This window comes from Psittacula echo (assembly GCF_963264785.1).
Source record: "Psittacula echo genome assembly, chromosome: 2".
NCBI lineage: Eukaryota > Metazoa > Chordata > Aves > Psittaciformes > Psittacidae > Psittacula > Psittacula echo.
The window spans coordinates 42,387,520-42,407,472 of NC_137737.1; the positions used below are offsets into that span (position 1 = coordinate 42,387,520).

Below are 19,953 nucleotides of genomic sequence, written 5' to 3' on the forward strand. Positions count from 1 at the left end.
GCTTTTAGAATTTTTTTATGTTACTGTTTGTTTTGTTCTGTAAAGTTGTATATTGAACATTATACTTGAAATAATTTTTTATTAAACCATATTTTTTTCTAGCTGTTCTATGATTTCCTTCTGTGCAGAAATGACCATCATTTATTCCTTCTATCATATTTCTCTAGCACCTCAGAAATCACTCTCATTGGCTTTGAACAAATCTCCATGTAGTACTGAGAGCCTTGACACTGATAAAAGGGCTGGAATTACCCTGTCCTAGCCATCCCTTAGTAACAGCCTTGATTACTTTATGTGGGATCTTTCCTCAGCTGTAAGTCTGCCTTCTATCTTAGACTGGACAGGCTTTTTTTTCTTTTAAATCGGATTAACATAATCCAGCTCTGGACTTTGCTCCTCTGCACTTTTTCAAACGCTTTAGAGAATGTGGCTGCAGTGACCAAATCTCTTCCAAGTTTTTATTCAATTTGAAAATCATACTTTGCTTGTTGAGAAAATAGCCTGTGTATTGCTCTGGAAACCTTATAGGTGGCGACTGTCAAACTCTTTTCAGAAGTAGCAATTGACGGCTTCTGGTAAGTATCAGCCGGCACTGGCCTCTGATGAATAAAACCCTATTATATCCATGAAAAAGACACATTGACCATTTTACCATTTGAACATACTAGGATGTAGGGTTTTGCAAGGACATATATTATGCAATGTTCAGTTTTGTCTGTGGCTTAGTCTCTTTAAAGAAAACTTTGTCAGTGTCCCTCAGAAATGTTGGCTGGTTTGCAGTTCAATTTGTTGGCTTCCTAAGATGAAACCTCAGGGCTGGAAGCCCTATGAACAAACTTGTAATGTTTTTCTCATTCTTCATTGGGATTTGCATTCACGTTTGTTGCACAGCTGAATGATCAGGATCGCTGATATGGGCAAGACACAAAATCCTTGTTGATCATTCTATGTGTTTTCATATCCTTTTCTTATTTGGGGGAAACATGATGGTGATAGCCACTGTCTATTTATACTTCTCTTTGAAATTTGTTCCTGTGCTTGCTGTTCCTCTCATGTGGCATTCTGATACTGATACTCATTTATCTTTGCCCAGAACCCCTAGCTCTCATCAACGATACCTAGACCCTTTGATAACTGCTCTAGAGTTCTTTCTGTGCCAAAATCACACTTAGATGAATGGGGTTTGTGCTAACAGCTTTTGTCTTCCTGACTGAAAATTTAGGCATGCCAAGTGGGCATTTATGCACTATATGTGCATAATCATATATATATGATATAATATATATCATAATCATATATGTGACATTAGCATGCCAAATGTGCTGAAGCATGGTGCAGGAGTACCAAACAAGTGTTTTGTTTGGTACTTGATACGTGATTTCCCCCCACAAGGTACAGTGTCATGCAGATGCCTGAAGGCAGTAAAGCCCTGCAACAGTGCACCAATCATAGAATCATTTAGGTTGGAAAAGGCCCTTAAGATCATTGAGACTAACCATAAACCTAACACTGCCAGATTGATTCACCACTAAACCGTTTTCCTAAGTGCCACATCTACGCATCTTTTGAATACCTTTAGGGATGGTGACTCAGCCACTTCCCTGGGCAGCCTGTTCAAATGCTTGACAACCCTTTCAGTGAAGAAATTTTTCCTAAAATGCAATCTAAGACTCCCCTGGAACAACTTGAGGCCAACTTGAGCAAAAAACCCTGACTCTTAACAAAGAGTTGAGGTACACACCTCACTAACAAAGTCATGGTGCTTCCAGTCCTGATACTGGTGTGCTTTGTTCTAATACAGCATCTCTGTATTAGAGATACAGAGATATGAATTAGATTAGCATGTCCCATAATGCCTTCTGAAGATGAGAGTATTGCACAATTTCCTGAGCATTTGGTCTAGTCCATGCCCTCCAGGTTTTCCCTGGTTAGGGCATCCACATGTTTCTTTCATGTTCTTACTTTTATTGTAGCCTTACAGGGACCGGGTTATACCTTTATCTAGTCTTCATTTCCCTTCTGGAGAACCTGAATTACCTATTCCCTTGCTTGTTTGTCAGAGCAGCAAGAGATTCTTGAAGATACCAGAGATCAAAATTAGTGAGATGGGTTTTGTAGCTATCTTCTCAGAGACAATGGGCATTTAAGTTTAGCTGTTTCCTAGCTTCTTGTAGCCTGGGTGCAGCCGTTGCCGGCTCTGATGTATGAAGAGCTGGCCACATGCTGTGCCCTGCAAAGCCTCAGGTCTGTCATCACGCATCTGTATTAGCGTGCAAAGTCAGCATCATCAATGTCATTTGCAAGAGTTGTCAGATAGAATACAGAAAGCAAATTATGTATCTCAAGACTATTGCAGTAAAAACAAACCATGTTTTCTGTTCCATTTTATCTCAGTATTCACTTAGACTGGGCTAATTTGTTTTGTCTTCATGCTATATGAAATAGCACATTTAAGCTGCTTGCTAGATTTGCAAGTCCAAATATGTTTCTTGTGTGATTAATTCTTGTTGCATGGATGTCACCAAGTTTGAATTGGGGCAATATCTTACTATAAATAATAAAAGAGTCTTATTAATTCTCCTTTTTTCCCCCATTTATTTCTTTGGGTTATGAAGGAAGGTCACTACCGCAGGACTTCTTAGCAATATTTGATGTCTCTCTGACTGAAATATTTCTGTTTAAACAAAAAATTCTTGGTTGTCAACACTTTCTTACTGTGTGTGTGACCTCAAAGTGGAGCTGGAACTCTTCATCCTTGCTTCGTCCTTGCAGGTTTTACAGAGCTTCAAGCTTATTGCATTTTCCCCTCGTTCTGTTCAGTCCATTTTGTTGTCAGTAGGGTTTCATTGCTGTATGTGAGTGGATTGCTGGGGTCTGTATCTTTTAGATCTTTCACATTTGATTTCAGTGAGAACCTCTGAGTATATCATCTATCTCTTAGCAATAAACCTCTTTCTTCTTGAGGACTGTGGCATTTAGATTAGCTCTCCCTTATGCTTGCTTACTGCTCCTTCAGAACAGCAGAATAATTTTAATTCCATTTGTCTTTAAATAGACACTTTTTTCTTGTTTTTCTAGATAGGCTTAGAAGCAGTGACAACTGAACCTTTGACCTTAATTTAAATTGTCTTTTTTTTATTTTCATTATTTTATGATGAACGTACAAAGCAACACTTTTCAGAATTCAGCTCATCAGAAAAGGCTGTTTCTTCCTGTGCATACGAGAGGAAGTGCAGGAGATGAGAGTTCATTTTTCTTGCAGTTGACTTTTTTTTTTTTAATATTTTATTACAGAATGACAGATGAACAGAATGTTTCATTTATTTCTTGAAGTTTTATGTTGCATTGGTATATATAACCTTGCAGGGGAGTATGAGCATTTCGTTACCTTCTTCATTAAAATGGGTGACAGTGTTGTCTAGTAATAAATTTGGAAAATAAAAGTGAAAAGGTGTACTGTAGTGGGCCCTTGAGAACAGAAATCTGTGATACTTCATAGAATATTCAGTCAAAGCTCTGGGGAAGTTTATAGAACTTATACAAAAGGGTTTCTAGAGGTAACTATACTTTTGATGCTAATATACTTCTGAAGAGTATTAAATCTTAAGATTTAAGGTCTGAATAAAAAGCTTGTTGCAGAAAACATACCAAGAAAATACTTTTTTCTTCCATCTATCTATACGTATATATACTGGCTACACAAAGATTAGAGAATCATAAGAGTTGAGGTTGGCAAGGACCTCTGAGGTCATATAGTCACACCTAACTGCTCAGAGCAGGCTTAGCCAGATAGGATGCTCAGAGCCATGTACAGTCAGGCTCTGAATTTCCCCAGGGATGGAGATCCACAGTCTCTCTTGGCAACCTGTTCTATGGTCTGACCACAGTTACAGCAAAAAAGGTTTTTCTTACGTTTAAATGAAATTTCCTGGATTTCTTTTTGCACCCATTGCATCTTATTTTGTCACAGGGCACAAGTGAGAAAGGTCTGGCTCTATATTCTTTACTCCCATCAGATATTTATATACATCAAAAAGATTCTTCCTGAACCTTCTTTTCTCCAGGCTGAACAGCCCTCTAAGCCTCTCCCCTTATGAAAGATGGTCAAGTCCTTTACTTAGCTCTGTGGCCCTTCACTGGGCTTAGCTCCAGTATGTCGTGTCTCTCTTGTACCAGGGAGCCCAGAACTTGACACAGCACTCTAGATGTGGCAACACAGCACTTCAGATGTGGCCTCAACAATGCTGAGTAGAGGGATAGGACCCACCTCCCTCAACTTGCTAGATATGCTCTGCCTCAGGCTGAGTATTCAGGTATACTCAGCCACGAAGCTGCTGGCCACCTTTACCACAAGGGCGCATTGCTGGTTCATGGTGAATTTGATGTCCAGCACTATCCCCAAGTCGTGTTCTGCAAAGCTGCTTTCCAGCCAGTCAGCCACCAGCATGTACTGCTGCATAGGGTTATTCTTGCCCGGCTGCAGGACTTGGCATTTTCCATTGCTTAACTTTGAGACTCCTGTTTGCTCGTTTCTCCAGCCTGTTTTGGTCCCCCTGAATGACAGCAAAACCATCTGGTCTCTCAGCCACTCCTCCCAGTTTCGTACCATCTTCAAACTTCTTGAGGGTGTACTCTGCTCCACTGTCCAGGTTGTCAATGAAGAGGTTAGTGTTGACCCCAGTATTGACTCTTGGTGAACACAACTAGTGGCTGGCCTCCAACTGAACTTTTTGCTGCTAGTCCACAACCCTCTGAGCCTGGCAGTTCAGTCAATTTTCAGTCCAGCTCACTGTCCTTTATCTCACCTCTGTTTTATCAGCTTTTCTAGGAGGATTTTATAGAAAACTGTGTGAAAAGTCTTTCTGAGTCAGAATAAACATCATCCACTGCTCTTCCCTCGGCAAGCCAGTTATCTTTTTGCATAAGACCAGGTCAGTCAGGCATGATTTCATCTTCATAAATCCATGCTAACTACTCCCAGTTAGCTTGTCCTTCGTGTGTTTGGAAAAGATTTCCAGGAAGATTTATTTTTGTCACATTCCCAAGGATTGAGATGAGTTTGACCAACCTGTAGTTCCTGGAATCCTCCTTCTTGCTTTTCTTGAAGATCAAAGTGACATTTGCTTTCTTCTAGTCAATAGTAACCTCCCCTGATTATTGTGACCTGTCAGAGTATTGAACATGGCTTCACAATGTCATTGGACAGATCTTGTCATGACTCATGCATGGACTAAAGTATACGGAGTTCACTTAAGGACCTGGTGACCTTGCTGAATGTGGGCCTGCATTTTCCCTAAACTTTTATTTCTTTGCTACTGTTACCCCTTTAGAAGCCTTTCTTGTTGCCAGTTGCATCTACCCTTACCAAAATGAACTCCAGGTGGGTTCCCTAAATCCACTGCTGTATGCTCAGTGTCTCCATATTCCTCCTGAGTCACCTGGGTCCTCCTTCGCCTTCTTGTATGCTTCCTTTTGATGTCTGAGTTTAATCAGGAGCTCCCTGTTCATCCGTGCGCACTTCCTGCCACCTTTGCTTGATTTCCTGCAGATTGGTAAGATCCATTCCTGAGCTTGGGGGAGCTTGGAGTTTTTTTCCATTCTTCCAGGATCCTGAACTCCACCATTCATGGTCACTGCAGCCAGGGTTGTCCCTGACCTTCACAGCCCCAGCAGTTCTTCTTTCTTTGTAAGAATGTGGTCGAGCAGAGTGCTTCCTTTCCTTGGTTCCTCAGTCATCCACATCAAGAAGTTATCATCAGTGTGTTTCAGAAACTTCCCAGACTGCATGTGACCTGCTGTGTTGCACTTCCAGCAGTTACTGAGGTTGCTGAAAACCCTCATGAGAAGCAGAACCTGCAAGCGTGAGGCTTCCACCAGTTGTCTGAAGAAGGCCTACATCAGCGCCTAGTCTGTATTCCTGATCAGGCAAGCTGTAGCAGACACCCATCAAGTGTCACCATAAGCTCTCAGCTGGCTCAGCCAGTGTCCCGGGGCAGAGCTCCATGCATCCCAGCTGCCTGCTCATGAAACAGAGCAACTTACCCTTCCATTCTGTCTTTATCAAAGTGCCTGTACCATCCATGGAGCACTCAAGTCGTGATCAGCAGTGATTTTTAAGGACACCATTAGTGCTGTCACTTCAGGGGGTAGCCCTAGCTGTTGAGGCAGATTCCTAGCAGTGTGGAATTATGCAGTGCAGGGGAGGGAACAGCAAGTATTTGTCAAAACATGCAACTTTAATTATTTTCACAAAGTTTAAAATCAGACAGACATTCAGAAACTAGTTTCCAGGAAACTGTAGCTTCCTCAGAAGAGTTCATAACTAGCCTAATTGGCAGGTTTTTCTGATTGCTACACTTGCTTGCACATATTGAGAGTAAACATAGTTGAATGGGCATTTACCTGGCAATAGAAATGGAAGCTTATGAAAGGATTCCTTTTATCCAGATATTGCTGACACTATAGAGTGATTCTGGACTACATGTCTTTAAATTTCCTTTAATTGTATGTTGTATTTTATGTGAGACATTGGAAGAAGAACATACAGAATGCAATTTATCTCTTCCAGAGCATCATTATAACTGATCTGTTTCAGTAACAGTAATCAGTAGCATGCCAGATCCATGCAGAAATAGCATATGCAAAAACACGGGGCTGATCTGCACTGCTGGGTACCGTGCTGCTTGCACGAGCCAAGCTGAGGCTAATCAGAGCAGAAGAATCCATCCCTCTTCAGCCGGTTATCAGACATTGATTTTATACAGCTGGGGCTTTTTTGTTGCTGCATTTTTCAGTTATTTGTCCCTTTACTGTAATATTATAAACAGAAGAGATGGATTCTTCTCATTCTTCTGTACTTGGCTTTGCTCTGGCCCGAGTTTGTTTTCTGCTTTAGAGCTGACAAGCTGCTGTGCACATATTGATGTTCATTTTCTTACATGGTCATTGCTTTACTTGTTCTTCCATCAGGAGAGGTGTTTGACAAACTGGAGTATGAGTGAGATTGGGCCTGAAAAGTTTTATTTTGGTCTGTTTACATTTACTGTATAATTCTTTTTTTTTTTTTTTCTCTAAACTTCTTAGTGAATGCTAAGAAGGAAACATAAAGAAGTTGGGCTTATGGGCAACATAAAGAATATCTCATGGAATTTATGTGACTAGCAGCTTGGTTACCAACTAATGTCTGTTTGTCCTCTGCATCATCTGCGTTTGAAAGGAAAGAGGGGTTTGAAATAATGAATGCACCTTGAACAATGACAACTTTTTGTCATTGTTGCTTTTAAGAATGGAGGATTTTAAAATTTAAAATAAAAAGACTAACAAAGCAAGGGAGGTCTGTGGGTAGTACTGCAACCTTTAGTAGCTATATCTGCACATCTATATTGATGCTGTGGAGGCATATTTATGTGTGATGTTGTTCCTGCACCATAAGTATCTCTTGTGAGCCTGGGAGTTTCACTGTAAGACATGAAGCTTCTGTGGAAGCCTTTGGTGTTTAACTTGCATGTTGGACTTTATCGAGAGGGTCCCTGATTCTCCATGCCAGCAACTGACCTCTTCCTTTCCCTACTGTATGAGATGCGTAATGTAGACCAATAACTCAAAGCCCAGCTATACAAGGTCCTGAGTAACTTGCTCTTGTTGATCCATCTTGGATCAGGAGAGTTGGATTAGGCAATTTCTTAATTTCTCCCTTCCAGTCTTGGCTATTCTGGCATTCTGTGAATGAATCAATCAGAGACACAAAAACTCTGCAGATGCCCAATGAGCTTTAACACCCTTGCCAGGATTTTAACTCCCTTCAGTGTAATCTACTCCAGGTGCACATTTGCAGAGGAATATTCTTAATAATAACAAAATTTTATCACATGGAACTTTTATCCAAAGAAGTTGGCATTGTTTATGGTCTCAGTTTCTGCTGGTGGTAACACTGCTGATTGTCGTGACACGTGGAGATGTTCCTGATTTTATCTGTTGTAAGAGTGGTTTGAATCTTATCTTTTGCAGACAAGCTGAAGAATAAACTTTCCTTTCAAATACACATGAAGGTCTTAGCCGTGATACCTGTATGCACAACCACAAGATAAAGTTAATATTCATTCTACAAGTGGAAGGAGAGCGCAATGCTGATAAAGAGCTGCTTTTTCAGGAGGGTTGATATAAAACACTGCTGACTGTCAATCACACATAAAGTGGTTAACATTTATTTTATTAAAATGGGCACAAAACCCTCAACAAATATTATAACTACATATTACAGTTGTGTCTCTCTGCAGCTTTTTGTACCATATTTCATTAACTCCTGTCAGCTTTGCATCATACAATAAAGGTGCTGACAACCCAGTACCTCTTCTTGAGCTCTGCTGAAGTACAGGAGTCTGCATTACGGATCTGAGAGGAGGATTGTGTCCAGTGGGTGTGATTACTCTTTCTTAAGCTTAATGAAATAAAATAGTAAGACAAGTTCTTTCTGTAGCATCTGTGCTGTTTAATTATCTGGCATGATAGTGAATGCATGTAAATGAGAGCAGAACGCATCAGAGACTGGACCTTTCAATGTATCCTCCTCTTCAGTGTCCTCGTAGTTGAGAAGAAATGCAGATTTGTATTGTTCTTGTTCATGATTACTTAACTCTTCTTTTGTTAGAACAAGATAGATGACTTTGAGGGCTGTTATATAAGAACTCTGCATGTTTCATTTATATGGACTAGTAGAAGAAGAGATTTTTCCACATATTAACTGTATTAATTTGAAGGAAAAGCAAGAACTTCGGAAAATTCCACTATGTGAATTTCATGAATGTTAGCTGAAATACAGGATTTTTGTTTTGGTTTAGTTTTTTAATAAGGTTTCCATATCTGCGTATGATTAGCAATGAAGTGATAAGATTGGGAGCAATATGTAACTTAAAAATGTAAGCATTTATATGGCTTTTTTTGAATATGTAAAGTGTACATGATCATTTGATATGAAGGCAGCTGTATGAACCTCTCTTAACCAGTTCACAGTAACTTCCAGCACTGAAACATTCTGACAGAAGAAAAGTGAAAGGGAAAAAAACACATTCCAAAAGATATTGAAGAAACAAGAGGGCATAAAAATGATGATGCATTACATTTAGAAAGATGGGAGAGGTTCCTGTCCCTTCAATTGCTGATATTTGCTTCCTGTATCTTTAATAATGGATTTTCATTTTAAAGTACTGTATAGGAACATCATTTCACAGCAGAAAATGAAACAAGTGCTTGCAAGTCAATTTGTGAGGAGATACTTTTGTGCCAAAAGATTTTATGCATACTGCTTTCGTGAGCACTCCACAGATACAGAACTTCTCCTGATCTCTTTCTGTTCATTGGAATTTTTTCGAGGCAATAGATTTAAAAGTTTATTTTGAAAAACACTTGTCTCAAGTGTCCTCTGACAATGCAGCAAGACCCATAGTCAGCAACAGGTCTGAGCTGTGTGTACCTTCTCCTGCAGGAACATCTTCCAAAAAGGCAAAGAGAAAACTCAGGAAGTTAGGCACCTGTTTGACTGGTCAAAGTGACTGATTCTTTTAATGGGAAAAAAAAAAAAAGACCATGTCAGTGCAGAAATAGCAGTGTTTGTTCCCAGTTCTTCACTTGTGTGTGATGCCATTGCAGGGCAGGTCTTGATTTGATCCAGCTTAATGAATTTTGAAATTGCCTTAAGCTCTCCACAGTCTTCTCTGTTTCTTGCGAATTTTGTTTCCAGGTTCCTACTCCAGGTCTCCTACTGCCATCCCACTGCTACTCCCAGATCTGTCTCTTCCTGAACTTGCTCACCAGTCCCTGACAGACAAGGCAATATCACTTCTGTCAAAGAAGTCTACTGACTCCATCATTTCTCAAAGAATTTTATCTTTAGTATCTTACAAATATAGCTAATACGCAATATCACATGGAGTTTGAAGATCCTCAGGAAAATCTCACCAGCATGAGAAACTGTGTAAGGAAAACACAGTTTGACTCCTAAGATAACTGAATTTTGCTCTGCTTTTCATCTCTTTCAAGTGGAGTATTCAGAGAAATCATTTGGTCACTGAATCTCCTGTGATGACAAATCCAAACTCAAACTCTGAGATTAGGTCTTGTAAATCAATGGGTTTGTTTCTTTAGAGCAGGGATGGGGAATCTTCTTGTTGTTGGGGCCATGGAGACCATGCAAACACACCTGTACTGGTCTGTGCATTAATAGGGTCCCAGGGATGTCAGCTAGTAACTGCCCAGCCTGGGTGAAGAGTTACATCTGGACTGCAAGCTGTAGGATCTCAGATCATGCTCCAGAAAACTCAGTAGCAGAATTGTATGATACTGTTGTAAGAGCAAAATTAGTAGGTTTTAGTGTTGTTAAGACAGCTAGTAAGACAGAAGAGATCACATAACAGCACATTTCATTTTATGCTGCTTTAGCATAGAAAATCGCTATGTAATTAGAGATATAAAAAATTAAATTAATCATATATTTTTATTAAAATCTTTTTATCTTGTTCAATCTGCAATGTAACACATATGAACTAAAAGGTACAATATTGTATTAGTCACATGTGTAATGGGATACAAAGGGGAAACCAATGAAGCATCCATCCTGAACATGAAGACATTTATCTGTGAAATTATGCTGTATTCCTTCAGTTGCTGACTACTGTTTAGTGCATTTCTCAAAAAGCAAAGTATAGTGATCTGTAAATATGCTATGAATATATAGTTCAATCCTCACAATAAAAAACTGCTAGCAGAATGAATTGTAATTCACTCAAGCTCACTAAATTATTGTTCACTACTTTTTGATCCAGAGAAAAGCTTTGCATTCTTCTTGTATAGTACCTAATAAATTAACCTAATAAATCTATAAGAGTGGTGAAACATGTAGCACAGCTGTTATGGATTACTAATTCTTATGATCCTGTTGAAAATGTCAAATGCATTGTTCTTCTTAAAGCGGCAACTCTTCATATCATGCAAACAGCTCAGAATATCTGCTGTCTTTGGCTTTAAAGGAAGGAGGTATTTTGGTTTTTTGGCCACATTAAAAATGCTAAAAAGGTATTGGCTTTTTAAGTGGGGCTTGTCCTTCTCTGATCAGAAGAACAATGTATGCCATAGAACTAAGGAAGAGAAGAAAGGAAAGAAAATCTTTCTGTATCAAGATATGTAGCCACTCCCAAATTTACTTTGGCCTGGATTTGAGCTTTATCCATGGCAATACTCGCTATCTGTAATGTGACTATTTTAAGAACAAAAATACAAGATTTGGCATATGGTTTTGATGGGATATCTTACTGCTGATCACTAGAAAATGTCTCTGATGTTTAAAAGGTTGTTGAAATTGTCAGTGGATGTTTTCAGCAGGAGAGGGTGTCTGTATGGAGCAGCACTAACAATGAGGGGAATTCGTGTCGTCCCAGCTGGTTTTACTCATCAGCCTTTGTTAAATGAAAAACTGTAAGCTGGGATCAGGAGGGGAGTTGGCTCTTTTATGGTCAACTCCACAGTGCTGTGTGAAGCAAATTTTATAATGAATGCCTTGAAAATGTTTTTGACCTTTTGTAGGAAGGGATTACCTGGAGGCAGGTCTTGGGTCTATTTTCTCAGTGTAAACTTCTGAGAAATAATGACCTTGAGATCGTTTGTGCTGCTTGTTGTCAAAGTATTTGATGAGGGTAAAGAACTGAATGGCTTTAGATTTGCAAAAAGTTAGTAACCACCTGATGATTTTTAAGAAGCAAATAATTAGCTTAGCCAAAGCTTATATCGGCTGAAGGACTTACAATCTTCAGCCTACACTACTAGTGGCAGGAGTCTTCAGGATCTATGAATTAAGGTTTCTGCCACAAAACTGCCTGAAATTTGAATGAAGAAAAGAGCTCAACAAAATTGGTTTGCTTATGGAGTAAAATGTCTGAGGAGCTAACCTTGCTTTTACTGAGTGAGGGCTGGAGTTATTTAAACATTTCTATCAGAAAGAAATTACTGAATTGGCTATTCTGTAGCAGACCCATAAAGAGATGGCTTTGTCCTGTCCCAAGGACCTGGGATTTTCAGAATTCTAGGCATCTCACCCAGGATTCTGTGGCTGTGAGCTCTTGATTTTGGTGACACCAAAGTAACTGTGTGATGTAGCTTTAACCTTGAATAGTTGACAGACAGGAGATATGTCACTGCTAGTTGTCTGGGAACAGATTGATGGGCTTTTTATTTAACGGTTTATATAGTCATGGTATGCTCTGTGACAGCTCTGTCTGGTCAGGGTTCGACGGTCAGATGTTTCACTGACTACTCTGTGGTTCTGCTAATCTCAGCAGGATTCATGGGGGTATTAATGCAGTAAGTGGTTTATTAGAAGAGATAATTAGCACAAAGCAGATGAGGATTTCATAAATAAGGAGACTTGGTCTGCCTCACTGAAACCTAGTTACGTGACATGGCAAGTCCCCTTGTTGAGCCTTCTTACCTCTCAGATGCTTAGTGCTCAGTATATCCCTCAGCGCACACACAGGATGGGCAAATCAAGTTGAGGAACAGCCATTTCTGATGAGACTTACCTAGGTGATATGGTAATATGAACAAAAACATTGCAAAAGACAGCGCACACAGTTTCAGTGTCTCCTGCAATGGGAGCTAGCAGGCAGCTGGAACAGATGTGGGCAGCAAGGCAGCAGGCTGGGGAGAGAGGAGGCACTCGGGAAAAGCAGACCTCACAGCTGGTCTGTCAAAAGATTCCAGCTACGGTTCTTGGAACTGGCTGCAGAGAGAGAAAGCTTTTTGATCTATAGTCCACTGGGAAATTGAGAGTGTCTCAAGTGAGACTTCAGTCTTGAAGGTGAAAAGAGAAAATAAAGCATAGAATAGCATGAAAAATGTTAGAATCTAGGCTGCATTGAAAGAAATAACAAATAATTTTGTTTGCTTATTCCAGGCTTAACTACAGATTGACAGACAAAAGCTACTTCAAATCAATACACTTTCATCAAAGTAGGTCATATTTTTAGGCTCTTTCCATGTTATTAAATATGCATGAGGCTGAGAGTCCAGTGCTGCTCACATGGGAATGAGTGAGTGATTCTGATTGCGGTGGGAAATCTATTGGATTCCTGTTGCCTCCCAAAACCCCGAGCCTTCCCTTGCACAGCATGTGATTTCCCTCCTACCTTCCTCAGTCTGCTCAAACTCTTGGAAATTGCAGCAGCACAGTTTATCTCCTATACATTGATCCAGAAGGGGAACTTCCATTTAAGCACTGTAGAATTACCGTTGTATATGTAGTATCAAAACTAATCTAGGAAACTACAAAGCAGGTTAGTGTCAAGTCACGACCCATACGTCTTTGCTTATTAATGGTAGTTTTTACCAGGCACTGAAGTAAGATGCATTTTGTAACTCCTCTTCACAGCTTGCTTTTCTAGCCATACATCTGGTAAATTTGTATTACATTATTTTTCTACAATAGGAAATCACTTTAAAACTCTATGGAAGATACAAGGAAGGTGAAGTCTCACTGTGCAGGCTAGCCTTCGGCCAGTTTGTGCTCTGTTGCTCATGACAAAATCCAGTGCATTGGGAAGGGTTAGTCAGTTCTTCTAAGAATTTGCTGCCTTTCATGGTAGTGGTCTTCTTGACAGTGTATTTGCTATACAAAATATCTCCTGAAATGAAAAATATGGGAGATAGTCTATTATCTATACTTTGATTTATTGCAAGTGAAGTTGAAATATTTTGATGGCTGTCAGTGATATGTGTCCAAGTTCACTGGCAACACTCAGGATGAGGACTCTTTGAAGTGTTCATACACCCAAATAATTGCCAGAACTTCTTTTTCTAGTTGTACTTTTTTGCTGGACAGGAAGGACATGATGCATATGATGTAGGTCTTGCCATGCCGTTTTCGTGCTGTTGACATGGCACAACTCTTAGCCCAGGTTTGCCCAGGTTCGAGATTATCAGACACAGTAAAGTGAAAGATCATCCCAATTTCAGTATCTTCTTCAGTGATGGTCTTCAAGTCTGTCCTATGCTGAGGTCTTGAGAAATCACTTGGGAAGTAGATGATGACTGATTTGGAGACTTTCAGCTGGGATGTGGTTTAGAAAGCTGTTCAGTTTTCTCAGTTGGGTTTTATCCTTCCCAGCTGAGAGCCAGTAACTGGTGGTATGAGTGCATCTAACTATAATTTCTGAGGTCTTTGGCCTTAAGTGTTGATGTTCTTCCTTCAGTCACCTTTCCTGATGTGGAAATAAAACCTGCACTCACTATTTGTGTATGTGTGTGTGCCTGTGTGTCAAGTATCAAGTGTAGGCTCTCTTGTATTGACATAGTGCCATACATACATGTGCCATCAGTACCTTTTCACTTTTAGTAATTTCACATCAGTTTACAAATGGAAAACTGGAAGTAACTGGCGGCATGTTCACTGTTAGTCCAGAAAAAGCAGATAAGACATAATCCATGCACCACAGGAGGGCAACATTCTTCATAAGAGCTTGACCTGTTATCTTTCTGATGGAGCTTTCGTATCACAATAAAAATCATCAGTCTGGAACAGAACAGTTTGACAGGATGACTCAGTAGAGCCACAAAATGACAGATGCTAGAAATAAAAAATAAACAAATTGTGCCAGGTCATTGCTGTCAAAACAGGATCCTTCACCTGTTGTTCCTGCCACTTATGCAGTCAGCTGATAGTTCCGGGGCCGTGTTTTCTGTTCACAGGGCAGATTATTGATATGACATGAAGATTTAGTATGGTTTTATTTGTTTTCTAAGATTACACACCGCATCTCAGGATTTAACTTCTACAGCAGCAGCCACATGCTTAGCTTGCTGATTCCAAGTGGGTGCTCCCAGCCAGTACTGTGAACCAGCATGCTCTGTCCGTCTGCTTCAGATTCACTTGCAGCATCACTTCTCTCCCCAGCTGCTGGGCTGCACTTGGCTCTCAGCTCTATGCTTGCAACCAAGCCCACCCCTTGTTCATATATATGGAGCCAGGCATACCAAATAAACCTTCAGATCCTATAGCTTAGTCTCCCCAGACTTGGCAATGTAGCCAGCAGAGTTGGGAGTTACCTGCAGTGGTCTCCAGGCAGTTCATTCAGCCTGAACTGGGCCTTCTGTTTACTCTGGAGAAAGGATGACTGTTGCCTATCAGCTTTAATGCTGCCCGTCGCTGTCTGTAGGTCAAAGCTTTGCTTGAAGGCAGCTGTGTCTTCCAGCAAAGCAGGTAGGGCACATCGCAGTGTTCTGTCTGATCTGCCTGTAAACAGAGCTGATGACACATCACTGAAAATGATTGGTTATCCAGTAAGAGTGGATTGCATATGCTGAATGGTTTTAGCTGGAGGAAGAGTTAGAAAATGCTGAGGAAGATGGTTGACTTTCTTCTGCTTTAGATCAGAGTCCCTATATCTCAAACAATGCCCTAAGCTTCTACCAGAGCACTGCCTGGCACTACCAGGCATTTTGGGGATAGACAGAACAGGAGGAGGAGTCTTTCAGGTTGAGATTGACATAATGAAACATTAATTTGCTCAGAGATTTGAATCCAGGGCTACATCTATATTAATAAATTAAGCAGCATCAGAAAACATTTGTTGGTGCTGGAACTCCATCTTCTGTCCTGCTGAACTGTTTTAGTGGTCCCTGGCTTGCCCTTGGTCTGTGGTAACCTGAATGTTTCCAAACTGTTTCCCAGTGTGGTTCAGGAGCTGGCACAGGCATGCAGCTGCCTTTGTGCTGGAGGGTAATAGTATGAATGCCTGCTCTTCTGTGCTGGTTGGCATCGATGCCAGGGACAACCCTGGGTATATTTATTTTCCTAGTGTACATGCATCCCACCAGCTCCATTTCTTACCTCCCTGTGAGAAATCTCTCTCATTTGTTGAATAGCTAGTTCAATCCAATATATAGATATAAAACAGCGCAGAAAAGGAGGGCTGAGCATTGTCTACCCAGAAGTCAGGGCAGTTATTCGGATGGAGAACTCCCCAGCTTTCTGATGCAGAGTATTACTCATCAGACAGTACGTGTTTGCAGAGGCATTTTGATCAAATATTGCAGTGATTCAACTTTTTTATGGTGAACTTCGATAGCATATGAGTCAGAGATATTGGAAGGCAAATGACCCTCCAGCCTGGTGAGTAGGGCTGCTCCTGGGAGGGGCAATCGTCTCTGCTTTCATACATGTTCAATAATACACAAGACATGAGAGGAGATGGAGCACATCAGCTGGTGTTGAGATGATGACAGGAAGGTGAGGGAATTGTGACTCTGGAGCTTATGTTCTGATAGAGTACTTTTATGCCACAACCTCTGGAAAGGAGATTGTCAACACTACAAATCCAGCCCGGCTTTCCTTACAGCTTCTCAGAAGAATAATTTGGGGAAAACAAGGTTGGGTTATATGTAGGCCTACATGTCCAAGGTAGAAATGGTGGTGGATGCTTATTTTGGTGAAGAGAAAAAAAGAAATATGATCTAAATTGGAGGGGGTTTGACTGCTGTACTCCAAGATGTTATTTGTTTCACTCTCCTCAGATCAGTAATGCAGCAACAGCCCACCCATCTCCCTTAGAAAGCTGTCTCATACTTAGCAGTTAATGAGCTAGTACTGGAAAAAATGTAATGAGTCCTGCCTTGTTACATCCTGAAAAGGCTCACATCTTGACTTTCAGTAGAATCACCAAGAACTGACTTTGGAGAGCCAAAACACAAAGAAAATAAATGTGTCTGGTAGTTCTGAGTTGGCTTGTATAATTTCTCTAATTCTTAAACCTTCAGAAACATGTACAATGAGATTTTTCTCAAGTGGCAAACTGTAGCTGTGAAAAGATGGCGTTTTCCAGTTCACTACAAAAGGAATACTTTTTTCTTCTCCTCAGAGAAGCTAAATATTGATTGGCATTTACAACAGGGAGGAGAAAAGCCCTCGCTTACTGATTTTTAGAACAATAAAAGGAGGATTTACCAGTGCTGCCCTGAACTGTAGTGCTGTGAGTAAGCAATGTAGAGGGAAGTAGCCTGCCTTGCCTCTGTGGAGTTTTCTGTCTATCCTGCCTGAAGTCTCTGGGAAGCTGCTTCCAACATGAAACACTTAGCATCTGTAAAGGGAGAGCAGAATATCTATCAAACATGGAAAGATCAAAAACTGTGACTCCCTGCGGGTTAACTGTTGGGAGGGAAACAGCTGAATAATGTTGAACATATTCAGATCTCTGACTTCACCTAATGCACACTGTGAAGGCTGTGTTTGTAGTCAAACGATGATTCATTTTTATGGATGTGGAAAAGCTTTTGTGCTTCTGCCTTAAAAGACACTGTTCTATTATTTGTTTGAGAGGCAATGCCAGTTGCTTCTGCCTTCTCTTAGACAAATATAAGCATAAATATTAATCTGGAGTGATACTAACTTTTTGCTGAAAAGCCAAGCCTGGCCATGGAGCAGCTTGGGAGATGGCTTGGTGCTTGGTACGCTGAAAAAGCTTGGGAACTGACAAGGGCATTTGAAAGCCCAGCTTTCTGAAAAAGTTCAAGTTCCATAAACCTCAGTAATAATTTGTTGCTTCATGCATATCAAGTGTTCACTGTACATGCTCATGCTCAAGAGTCAGGAACCACCATGGTTTGGAAGACAAAGTCATTGAAACAGCTCACCTCTTACACTTTAAAAGGCTCCTCATCCTAATCTCAGCATTTAAACATTGGCCCATCTGGTTCTGATAGCATTTCCTCACTGCCCGGCCTTGTTAGCTTGGCCAGGTCAAGGCAGGAGCACTGCAGTGGCAGCCCCTGCAGCTTCCTTTTCTTGTAGGAAAACACTAGGAAGAGGTTAGATGCTTCTGGATCTCATGCTGCAGACAACACAGAGAGATGCTCTGTGCTACATGAAGAGTCAAACTACTTGCTCTTCCCGAGGCTGTTTCATCAAATTTTGGTTGCACTCATACTCGGAGCAGGACCTTTTTCTGCTTTAGCAGGTGGTGATGAGTAGAAAATAGAGGTGATATTTCCTTGAACAGTTCTTGGTGGGAGTAAACCTATTCTAATAGTAAGTGCAAATATTTTTAAATTGAGTGTTATGTGTCCAGTGGCTGTTACATAGTGTGTGTCCAACGTATGATGTGGCTTTTCTTTCGATGGTTCTGTCCCAGCTCAGCAAACTTTGTCCCTAAGCAAGTCAGAAACCATTTAATGAGCAAAATGCCTTCCACAGTTATTTCTACAAGGGAGTATTGTCTCAGAAGCATCAAACCCAGTGGGAAATATATCCTAGAAGTGTTAATTTTTTTCTCTCGAGATAGTGTGATTGGGGATGAGCAGACAAACAGCATCAAAACAAAATGAAATCTCACACACGATTGCTGTTTTATGGAAATGACCTTCCCTTTTCCAAAGACAGAAGTCTTCCACTGGGAGCTGGAAGGTACAAAACAGCTTGACAGCACAGCATGTGAATGTGCATCTCTAATATAAGCGTATCTAATACTTTCTATTATTGCTATGTAGCACTCTCTGGGCAGCAGTCAGTTCTATTTAAATACGATGAATATGAAAGTAATAATGTTTCACATTTCACTCTTGTACACACTGTCAGGGGAAAGAATGTTGATTTTTTTTTTTTTAATAATCTGATAGTGAACTAAAATGAAAATCCAGTTCCTGCAACACTGCTGGTGCTCATCTTAATTCCCTGCCTGAATTTTTCAGGGTTTTGAAGGTATTCCTTTCCCGAACTGCTCAGCGTATTCCATACATGACAGGTGGGCGAGTGATGAGGATGCTGGCTGTTATTCTCCTGATAGTCTTTTGGTTTCTCGTTGGCTGGACTTCTGCAGTAACCCAAAATTTGGAGAGAAACATTCCACTCATTGGCCAAGGGCAAACATCTGACTACCTGATCTTCAATATGTGCCTCATAGACCGCTGGGATTACATGATGGCTGTTGGTATGTTCATTTTCTATCTTATCTTTTAATTTCTAAAATGAAGCTTGGTTGCCTTTTCATTTTTCTTCTTTTAGAATATCTTAAAGTTTTGTCAGACTGCCTAATATCATGTAAAAAGCTTCTAGGGAAATAAAATATTGGCATATATGTTTTTAAATGGGCTGAGAAGTAAACCATAATTAAAGTACACTGAGACTTTTATGACTTTCAAAGGTTTATAACTTGGATTGTAATAAATCATGATGGGTGCTCAAGAAACTTCATCTTTGAAGGCAGAAGGTACTTAGCTCTTCTGTGCTATTAAAGTGAGAAATAATTGCTAGATTAATGGACGCTTTTTGCTTCTGCACCTCAGAACTGGGCAGAGCTCTCGTGTGTGAGGAGGGAAGGAACTTGCCAGACCACTCATTCATAACTTACGAAAATTAGTACCAAATAAAGGGAGTAGAAAATGCACATCTAATGTTCAAACTTAATGTTTTTTTTAAATGGGCTCTCAGTGCTTGGGATAGGTAGGAGCTAAAACATGACACCCTGCAGAACTCATATCAAGAAGAAAAATGACTCAATTTTGTTTCCTTACTTTTATAACAAACAGTGTCTTCCCTGTGCCAGGATTCAGTTATACAGCATAATGTGCTTCCTCCCACTGGCTGGACAGCTTCAGTGCTTCTGCACCTAAAGCTCTTGTTTCTACTACAGCCCAGCGGCGCCACTCGTTATCTCGAACACATCACTGTTTTGAAAGCTGAAATAAATTCTTGCGTTTCTGCCCTTACCTTGCTTCTCCCATGGACACCCCACTAACAAGAGTGTGGCTGCTGAGGATTAGGGAGAGGTAACGGTGGCTTCTCCACATGGGAGTGCAGATGAGATGGATAGAAGCAGCCTGGGGGTTTGAGGAGTGTTTTCTCTGGCAGTGGTGCACAGAAAGCCATCACACAACAGTTTTAAAGGGCAGAACACTGCTTCCAGCTTCGCCAAGTACTTT

At 40.5% G+C, this 19,953-nt stretch overlaps 1 protein-coding gene across 1 annotated transcript in view; it reads left to right on the top strand.

Annotated features, from left to right (window-relative positions):
* GPR158 (G protein-coupled receptor 158) overlaps nt 1-19,953 on the top strand; it is a gene marked incomplete at both ends in the record, with an annotated part of 193,091 nt that overhangs the window by 153,536 nt on the left and 19,602 nt on the right. Inside the window, one exon of the mRNA XM_080609853.1 lies at nt 18,724-18,962. Within this exon, the coding sequence (XP_080465979.1) occupies nt 18,724-18,962 (239 nt within the window). The remainder of the gene's footprint in view (nt 1-18,723; nt 18,963-19,953) is intronic.